This window comes from Zea mays, chromosome 3 (assembly GCF_902167145.1).
Source record: "Zea mays cultivar B73 chromosome 3, Zm-B73-REFERENCE-NAM-5.0, whole genome shotgun sequence".
Lineage (NCBI taxonomy): Eukaryota > Viridiplantae > Streptophyta > Magnoliopsida > Poales > Poaceae > Zea > Zea mays.
In genome coordinates, this window is record NC_050098.1 from 125,212,799 (window position 1) to 125,223,454 (window position 10,656).

At 43.7% G+C, this 10,656-nt stretch overlaps 1 protein-coding gene across 1 annotated transcript; it reads left to right on the forward strand.

Annotated features, from left to right (window-relative positions):
- The first annotated feature begins 6,762 nt into the window (after positions 1-6,762).
- On the forward strand, positions 6,763-8,753 carry LOC100284430 (uncharacterized). Its single transcript, NM_001157325.2, has 5 exons — positions 6,763-6,902; positions 7,108-7,255; positions 7,376-8,087; positions 8,239-8,320; positions 8,411-8,753. Exons 1-5 carry the CDS (start codon positions 6,870-6,872, stop codon positions 8,615-8,617), a joined length of 1,182 nt encoding a protein of 393 aa, NP_001150797.2. The 5' UTR covers positions 6,763-6,869; the 3' UTR covers positions 8,618-8,753.
- Positions 8,754-10,656: the final 1,903 nt, after the last annotated feature.

Here is a 10,656-nt window from a genome sequence, read left to right on the forward strand (position 1 = left end):
AAGTGTATAAGTTATACAGGTGCCAAAGGTTCACAACAAGCCAATTAAAAAGACCAATGTTGGGTTCAAAATGGAGAGCTAAAAGGCATCCCGAAAGGCTCCCTGGTCTGGCGTACCGGACTGTCCGATGTGCCACCGGACAGTGTCCGGTGCACCAGGGGACTTCGCGCTGAACTCCTCAGCCTCGGGAATTTTCAGAGCCGGCGCGCTATAATTCACCGGAATGTCCGGTGTACACCGGACAGTGTCCGGTGCTCCAAGGGGACGCGGCTCTGGAACTTGGCAGCCTCGGGAATCCGCAACGGCTGCTCCGCTATAATTCACCAGACATGTCCGGTGTACACCGGACTGTCCGGTGTAACTGCGAGGCAACGACTACTTCGCGCCAACGGTCACCTGCAACAGCAATTAATGCGCGCCAGAGCGCGCAGAAGTCAGGCATGCGCGTTGTGGCGCACCGGACACTCTACAGTACCTGTCCAGTGCGCCACCGGACATCCAGGCGGGCCCAGAAGACAGAACTCCAACGGTCGAATCCCAACGGCTTTGGTGACGTGGCTGGCGCACCGGACATGTCCGGTGTACACCGGACTGTCCGGTGCACCATACGACAGACATCCCCACCAAACGGCTAGTTTGGTGGTTGGGGCTATAAATACCCCAACCACCCCACCATTCATTGCATCCAAGTTTTCCACTTCTCAACCACTTACAAGAGCTAGGCATTCAATTCTAGACACACCAAAGAGATCAAATCCTCTCCAATTCCACACAAGGCTTTAGTGATTAGCGAGAGAGATTTGCCGTGTTCTTTTGAGCTCTTGCGCTTGGATTGCTTCTTTTCTTTCTCACTTGTTCTTGTGATCAAAACTCCATTGTAATCAAGGCAAGAGGCACCAATTGTGTGGTGGCCCTTGCGGGGAAGTTTTGTTCCCGGCTTTGATTTGAGAAGAGAAGCTCACTCGGTCGGAGGGACCGTTTGAGAGAGGGAAAGAGTTGAAAGAGACCCGGTCTTTGTGACCACCTCAACGGGGAGTAGGTTTGCGAGAACCGAACCTCGGTAAAACAAATCCTTGTGTCACACTCCTTATTTGCTTGAGATTTGTTTTGCACCCTCTCTCTCGCGGACTCGTTTTTATTTCTAACGCTAACCCGGCTTGTAGTTGTGTTTATATTTGTAAATTTCAGTTTCGCCCTATTCACCCCCCTCTAGGCGACTATCAACCGCTACGGTTTCTGAGAAGGGCAATATAGGAATCCCTCGTCCGAAAAGCTATCGCAGCACGATCGACCCGAGAACCTCCCTATACGTAGCTCCTCTACCGCCTTTGCCCCTTTTGGGTAAGATAGTCCACCACTAGCTTTCCTAATTAGTCAGGCAAGGGCGTCCCATTCCACCCTTGTGGTAGCACAAATATCTTAAGTTAAGCTCCATGTTTTAATTAACACAATGATCTTGTCAAGAACAATAATTATAACAACAACATAACTAGAACATGATCATAATATAACATTAATTTTCCAAAACCAGGTAGAGCAATAACAAATCTACCCAATAGTTCATCTGTTTGCAAGGTGGGCATAAACAATGCTAGGAAGCCTATTAGGTCCCATCGAATTAACCTGAGCATGTCACATTGATTGACATGAACATTATTAGGTAAAGAGAAAAGTGATCAAGGACACAACTTGCCTTAGACTCAAGATTCCCAGGTACAAACTTGGTCTTCCAGTGGCTCGTAACCTCGCTGCTACTCGTAGCAATACAAGCAAACATGGTCTAGGTAAAATTAACATCACACCAAACATAAGAACAAACTGCATAATAATGATCTACGCATCGTAACTAGATGCTAGGTTCGAGAACCACTAAATTCAGAGTAACAGTTAAGAGGATATGATTTTCCAAAGATTTAGGTGATTAAACAATAAAAGATAAATTATATGTTAATTAATATAAATTATATAAAAATTAATTAAACTTTAATATGAGATATAACTTGATTATAGGTTGTATTTTTAGTCAGGTTATAATCATGGACAGTTAACTTTGATTAGCAAGATAAATCAATAATCATAGGATAAACAATATATAAGTAAGTAATATGTTGTAAATAATGTTGTTATTGCGTAGACAAATTTAATACAAGACTAACGCAACTTGAACAAACTAAATCGGAGTTAAAACGAACAATATAGGGATTAATTTAGTTTTCGGTCATTTTTATAATTAAATTGGGCTCTAGGGACTTATTTGCAATTCTCAGGGACTGCTAGGTAATCATCTTAACGCACAGGTGGACGACGGGTTTATTAATGTAGAGCATAAGGTCTCTTTTGTAAAAGTAGACGACCGAAGGGGTATGGGCTTTTGTGGACCATTGGATCGATAGTCTACGCTGCAGATTAGATCAAAGTCTCAGTCGTTGGATCAGAGATCGACGACAAAGATTTTATGATAGCAGATCGAATTTCCCTCGCCAGATTGAATCGGACGGCCCATGACATCGGCCAAATCGGTACACGAGTACGCGACCGATCCCATCACAACAGTCGGATCTAAAATCAACGCTCGAGATTAAAGGATCCCACGATCTGATCTCGGCCAACAGATCCGAGATCAACGACTACGATTTTCGATCATGATGGGGTATTTGAGATTCAATCGTGAGCGCTCATCACCGGATCGACGGCCAGAGCCGTTTCTCCCCCGCACGATCTTGTTCACGCTGGAACGGGGCTGTGGTATCCTGCCCGCGGTGGCTGCTGTGAAGCTATGGATGAGGTGAGTCTTTGATTGATGGCTTGAGGTGTTATGGTGGCATGTATTTATATAGGTTGGGAGGTGGGTGATTACATGATAGATCTAATCTGGTACTTATCTGTTACAACCATATCTTATATATTAGAAACTCTTACAAACTTGAAACTAAATCTGTTACATGATAGATCTAATCTGGTACTTATCTGTTAAGATCCTATCCTATTTGTTAGCAACTCTAACTTATCTCTTTTATTCCAATAGTATTGTTGTTAATTTGTACTAATCATATTAGTCCTTCAATTTAAATAAAACTTAGAATATATTTTTATTTAAAATTTTAAATTAATTTTGGGTATTACACACGAGCTGAAAGAAATATTTTCTTAAATATTTTATTGCGATATCCTAATTTGTATCAACTCTACCTAAAGGACGTCATGTACGAACAAACCAACCAAACATACATCAATCCATTATATTAGCTTATATTTCTAATTTTTGCTTTCTATTTTAAATTTAAAATTCAAGTCTAATTTAGAGATGATTTAAATTTTCTATTTCAAACATAAATTGCAACAAACAAAAACTCAACATGAATGCAAAGCATTTTTATTAATTAATTTACCCATTTAAGCAAATGAAAATTAGTAGGAATATTCATGTAAGATATTTACAATAATAATTATTAAACAAAATAATTCAAAGATATAGTCACATTTTAGAAGTACAATAAGATAAATTTATAATCTTCACACATTTACTTAAAATGATATATTTTTTATGTAAAATCTATATTAAGATATAGTTTAACTTAATTCTTTTTTGGAGAATAAATCTTTAACACAAATGATAGTTCACATAAGAATCTTTTAGGTAATCTATTATTTGAAAACACATTTATTTAAATCATGAAATGAGTTTTCCTAATTTATCCAGAATAGGATTTTGGAGTGTTACATAATTATACAGAGTTGGATTGTCATACGACTAGGTTACCAAATTAGACTCATCATGTAACCTACTCACATCCATCCTTGTAATTGTCCCCTCCTTGGACTATAAAAGGAGAGGCGGGGGAAACCCCCGAGAGCACAAACCAGAATATAATAGATCAATAGCAACCAAAACATTGGATGTAGGGTATTACCTCACAATGAGAGCCCGAACCGGTCTAAATCTTGTGTCCCTTGTGCATTTTACCTTCTATCATAAATTCACTTTCGAGAAATAGTCGATAGAGGGATCGAAAGACCAAGGCTGTGAAAACTCTGGCAGTAAGTTCCTGCTTTTGGAAGACAAGTTGTGTCCTTGATCACATTGTTTTGACCTATATAATATTTACTATTATACTATCACCTATGCATTGTACAATTAGGTTAAATTGACAGGATCTTTTAGGTGATGCCTAGTTTTATTTTCCCTATACCTTGTTATTACCTGGTTATGTTTGGTAGACATGCTAGATGTTCAACATGATTTTTGGGAAGGATGTTACACATGAATCATGGATAATGTTCTATTATTGATTTTTAGTTGGTATTGTTGTGATGTTTTAATTGTGGTATAGGAACACTGGTCTAATTGGAACATGGAGCGATCCGAGAAAACCGTACAACGATAAATACTATTATGGTTTTAGTCTTGGCTAATTAATTAGAGAAGTTAGTATGGGTTAGCCTTACCGAAAGGGTAAGAGGGAGAGGCCTTGCTCAAGTATAGATTGGTTCTCAGGCCAATCTACTCTGTGGTAGCTTTTCGGTGGAGGAAGATCTATAATACCTCGACATAAAACCTTAATGTGTTATCTCATTCTAGTGGATCTTTGTTAAAGCCTCTTAGTGGACACTGCCACACTTCCTTGGAAGAGGTGTATGTGATTCATGACCCTGACAAATGGGTAACCCGATTTGTGGGTAAAGTTGTACAACCTCTACAGAGTGTAAAACTAAAATATCAGTCGTGCTTACGGTCAAGAGCAACTCGGATTCTCACATGATTAACCTATAGAATTAAATTAAATAGACTTGCATGTGGTTTTTGTTGAATATTTCATTTATGGTCTTTTATTTAACTGGGATGATATAAACTTATACTTAGTAATTTGCTAATAAAATTTTGAGCAACAAAACTAAAATGCGAAATGCTACAGCTTCAGCCTTATCCTTGGCAAGCCTTACACTGCACTTATGTTTTACACACTTGCTGAGTACCAACCACAAGTGTACTCACACTTGTTGAATTTGCTGCTCAAGACAAGATCATCAGGAGAAAGAGTACTGCTATGAAGATTTTGGAGAGTTCTAAGTTGTCGTCGCTCTGGTCAATCAGCCCATAGAGGATCATCGTGGTCGTCGTCGTCATTTAGTTTATTTTGTAAAGACATTTTATTTATATAATAAAGTTTGTGACACTAGTTACTATATCATATACGTGTATAAAATCGATCCTGCACATATACGAGAGTATCTGTATTTGTCCTAAGATCTGGGGCGTGATACAAGTGCGAAAGTTCAACTAGATTTATATAAAAAAGCACGGTATGTTCACACAAAAAAATATATACGAACTAACTAATCCAACAATGTTTATTTAATATTATAAATTTTAGTGTATTACATATGTACAAATAGTCAAACCCAGTAAAGTTTGATTGCCCTGCCACTGCCAGCGCGGTCTATGGGCATTTTTGGTTTCGAGACTGAACTGAAGCTGAAGGCACCTCACACGAGTCACTCACGACGAATGGTGATGATGACTGCGCAGCGCATCATCACGGTTCTTTTTTTTTCACGGAGGCCCAGACCAGGGGCTCTTTTGATCTGGTCCATCCATCTATTCTGATGAAGTCAAAACCTGTGGTACGGTACGACTGCTGCAGCAGCCAGGAACACATCATTTCGTCTCGATTCTCAGCTACTGTTGCGGCGGTCAAGATGGTGTGGCGGGCAGGCGGGCAGCAGGAGCCAGGAGGTGTGCCGCTGCAGCAGCCTAGGTAGTGGAAAGAAAGGCACTAGCCTAGGCACGTCGCCTCCCAGAGGCAACATGCAAGAGATCCATCCATCCATCCATGTCTTGACTTGCTGCTGGCTGCTGCACGCACTCTTGCCGCCATGGATGCATGCCTGCCTGGTGCACTCGTGGAGCTGCTAGCTGCCTGCTGCTCCACTCGTGAATCGCCGTCCTTGGAGCTCCCGCAGCAGCCAAAAACAAAAACAAAGCATTGCTGTGCTGCTCTCTTTTCCTTGATCCTGTTGCGGTGCTGTGCTGTGCTGCTGCCACCAATGACCAAAGCAAAACCCACATCATATTTGCTGCTGTCTCTTGCGATGATGCAACGCCAACGCAGGCCTGCCGCTAGATCGAGTGGGGTTCCCAACATGGGTGGTATAGTACTACTCCAACGAGCTACTGCACTTTTGCAGGTCTTCCCGATGACCTCTTGCGTTGTATGCATGGATTGCGAGCAAGCCAAAGGAAAGAAAAAAAAACACTACTTGCACACTCCAGCAGCTGCGCCTGTTTGTCTTTCTTTCTGTCTGTCCGTCTTTCTTTCTTTTGAAATGTGCAGTTGGCGCCAACATCTACTCATCTAGCTACCTACAGCACACCCAGGAGCTAGGAGGAGGAGACAAGGACGACAAAAGCGGAATTCCCTTGGCAAATCAGCAACCCCGAGAGGGAATCCATCACCATCAGCACGCTTAACAGACCACACGAGCATTTTGCTTGCATGTCCTCTAATTAGGAGCAGAGTTTAGTATTTTTTTTTTCTTTTGGGTCCGCAAGAAGCTTAAAGCAAGGGCGTCGTTGGGTTGTGGGCTTTGGAGCCTTCTCCCCTCCCGCTTTCCTCGTGGCCTTTTCTCGGGCGTGCAATCAATGCGTCGGAGCGAGCGTGCTTGCTTGTGAGGGGGTGCATGCGGATGACGGAGCTCGCTGGCATTCTCTCTTATTACTACTACTACTACCTGTCAAGCTCAACAAGTCAAAAGGCTTTGCATGTCCCCACCCAACCCAAAGTTCATTTTCGTTTTTAAGCTGCGCTAGTAGCTGCTGCTGGTGGTTCGAAGTTCATTCAGAGAGAGCGCGAGAGGGGGTGTGGCTGTCTATGGCGTACGAGAGGATACACGAAGCTCCTCAGGTAATGGCCGCCGGACCAGGCACCGGCCTCCTCCCCCCATCATCGCTTGCTGCAGTTCTTCCATTTCTTTTGCTCAGGTCATCTTTGACCAATTTAAAGACCTGCTACTGCTGGACAGCAGTGCGGAGGTCTACTAGTATATGAATTCACATCACCTCGATGTTGTTCTTGTGTGACGGCTCGGATCGGTGGATTCTGGACGCAGATGGTGGCCATCTCGCCAACCAGGCTCAGGATGAAGCTGCTGGGCTCCAATCACAAGGACGACCCCACTCGCAAGACGCTGCAGGCGTCGAGGCTCGACGACGATGACCACCCCAACAACAGCCTCCTGCCGCAAGAGCTCGACGAAGGTGCGTGCGTTGCCCGGACCCCCTGGCACTCCATTCCATCGTCGTGGCATCGTCCCGCAACCGCAACCACCCCACGTTGTTCGGTGAGTGAAGTGAGCGATTCGATCGGCTGCCCTGCAGAGTACCCCAAGGACCACCGCTCCGACTCTTCCCGGTCGCGGTCCGACGCCAGCCACGACAGGATCAGTGGCAGCGACGACGACAGCGGCACCAACTTTGAGTTCTGCAAGGACGAGAGGGCGGCCCTGCCGGCTTCGGCGGCGCCCGGACCGTTCTTCCGGCAGCAGGTGCCGTCCAAGTGGAACGACGCGGAGAAGTGGATCGCGGGGCGCCACCACCGCCACGTCGTGCACTCCAACCCTGTCTTCTCCAAGAAGCCCGCGGCGGGCGCGCCCACCGAGCTGTCGTCTAATAGGTCCTCGCACAAGAAGCCCCGCTTCTCGCCGGCGGCCGTGTCGACGCGGGACGTCGGGACGGAGATGACGCCCGCCGCGAGCCAGGAGCAGTCGCGCAGCGGCACCCCCGCCGGCGCCGCCACGCCGGCGCTCAGCCCGCTCTGCTCGGCGCCGTCCAGCCCGCGGCGCGGCGGCTCCTCGTCCGTGCCGGAGCGGGAGCTCCGGCTCCGGACGCGGCGGGAGATCGCTGCGCTCGGCCTGCAGCTCGGCAAGATGAGCATCGCGTCGTGGGCCAGCAAGGAGGAGGGTCTCCTCGCCGCCGCGTCGCCGGAGAAGGACAAGCGCTACGCGGCCGTCGACACGGTGGTCAGGAGCAAGGCGTTCGAAGCTCGCGCCGCCGCGTGGGAGGAGTCCAACAAGTGTAAACTCGCGGCAAGGTGCGCAAAAAAACGTTTTTTTGGGATCGTATCCAGTGCACAAGGGCCACACCGTGCACAAATGCAAGTTCGACCCTTTTTTAAATCCCTTTTAAATCGCTGTTACTGCTGGTGAGTGGTGACTTACCATGTGCATGCATGGTGCCCGCAGATACCAGAGGAAAGAGGCGAAGATAGAGGGATGGGAAAGCTTGCAGAAATGCAAGTTCGAAGCCAAGCTGAGGCAGGCCGAGGTCTTTTTCTTCTTGTTCTTCTTTCAATCTCTGAACATTCTCTGTGAACGATCAGCAATTCTCAACTGAGTATTGGATCGAACTGTTCAGGCACGGGCTGAGCAGATGAAAGCCCGGGCGAAGCAGGACCTGGCGAAGAGGCTGTCAGCGCTGAGCCACAAGGTGGAGGGGAAGCAGGCGAGGGTGGAGGCGCGCCGGGGCCGGCAGGCGTCCCGGCTGGCGCGGCAGGTGGAGCGCATCCGCGAGACCGGCCGTGTGCCGTGCCGGCTCCGGCGGTGCTGCGCCTGGTTCCTGTAGTGTAGTGTAGCTAGCATGCTCCCAATCGTCGGAACAAGTGCTGATGGCAGTATGTCATGGCATGGGCTGCTTGATTTGTAACTACATGAAAATTCATCGCTGGTTCATGTTCGTCCCAATGCCAGGGCAGTGGTTGGTAGCTGCTCGCCGCTGTGGTTTGGATGCCGCCGCCTGCCTTTGTGCCGGTTGTCTAGCTTGGCCTGCACCCTGCAGCCAGCTGATCTAGTGATGTGGTGCCCAAATTCACGCACATGTAAAGCTCCTTGCAATTTCAATTAACTCAGGTTATTCTTGAAGCGTTGAAACAGCGTGTACTCAAGGGGTGTTTGGTTTCTAGGGACTAATGTTTAGTCCCTTTATTTTGTTCCATTTTATATATAAATTGACAAATATAAAAATTAAAATAGAGTTTTAGTTTCTATATTTGATAATTTTGTAACTAAAGTGGAATAAAATGTATGGACTAAAAATTAGTCCCTAGAAACCAAACACCCCCTTAGTTTGAATATCTCACATAGGGAAAGAGGGGGTCACGCCACTTTAGGTCATTCCGTACTAAATTGTAACATAATAGCTACGTTAAATCATATTTGTTTAAGTCCAACCATAATTAGATACTACACTATAAAGTGGTACCAGCCTATTCGGTGAATCATTATTATTACAATTTACGTTATATTACATGAACCAAACGACACCTTAGTCTTTAGTTGTGTAATTAGTTTCATAATTAGAGTATCTTTAATACTCGTAATAGTTATTCAAACATCCGACGTAACACGGACTATACTTTAGTCTCTAGAATCAAACACCCCCTTAACCCTATTTGTTTACCCTCTAGATTATATAATTCAGCTTAAATAAGTTAGATAACAAACAGACAACACAAATTATTTGAATGGATTATATAATCTAGGCTCTAGATTATGATAATCTATAAATAGGTTATTAGATGCTTATTTTAGATTATTGTTTGACATTTTAGTATTTTACCCACTAATAACTTGGGTAAACAAACACTCTAATAGAATTATATAAACTATATTATATAATCTACTCTCTCTGTCCCAAATTAACATTCGTTTTAGTTGATTAATAGGTTCATGCAATACTTGATGTACGTGTTTTATGCATGTGTCTAAATCCATCTTCATTTATTTAAATATAAACATAAAATCAAGACCTAAAACAGCTACTATTTTAAAACAGATAGAGTATATAAAATAAATCGGATTATATAATCCTAAAAAAACAAATATGTTCTTAGTTTGCAACACCACCTTGAGCCACACAAATATGTCACACCACCACCATAAATTGAAACGACTTTAAACAATACTAGTATCTGTCTACTATCTGATTACTTCGGGCGTATGCCACCAAACCTCACCACAACACACATCACCCCCGTCCTCTTCACTATAATATTTATGCACTACGGTACAACGCGAAAAAAATCTGTTTCCTGCTGTATACGTATAAATTTAAGATGGCAAGAATGTACGTTCAAAGGAAATGGATTGGCATGCATGGAAACAAAAAATCTAATTTAAATGCTAATTTTCTACATAAATATATGATCTCTCCAGCAACCATGCACCTAGGCTCGTTAGAACCAGTTTATGATATACGCCGTGACTAATTATTTTACACGTCGAAGGTATTTATGCAATGCAGTACAATGTGTATAAAATCTATTTACTGTTGCATACACACAAATTTAGGATGACAAGAATGTGAGTTGAAAGAAAATAGATTGGCATGCATGGAAACAAAAACCTGATTTTCAATATTTTATTTAGTCCATAAATATAAGATCTCTACAACAGCCATACATATAGACTAATTAAAACCAGTTTATAATATATAGTGATACTAATTATGCTACATATTGAAGGTATTTATGTATTGTGGTACTACGCAAAAATCAACAAACGTTTGAATAAAATATGAATAGAAATATCATAAACATACAAAAGATGGAAGGAGAACCATGAACTGACAATGTATCATAAAAACCTATTGACGTTGGCATAAAT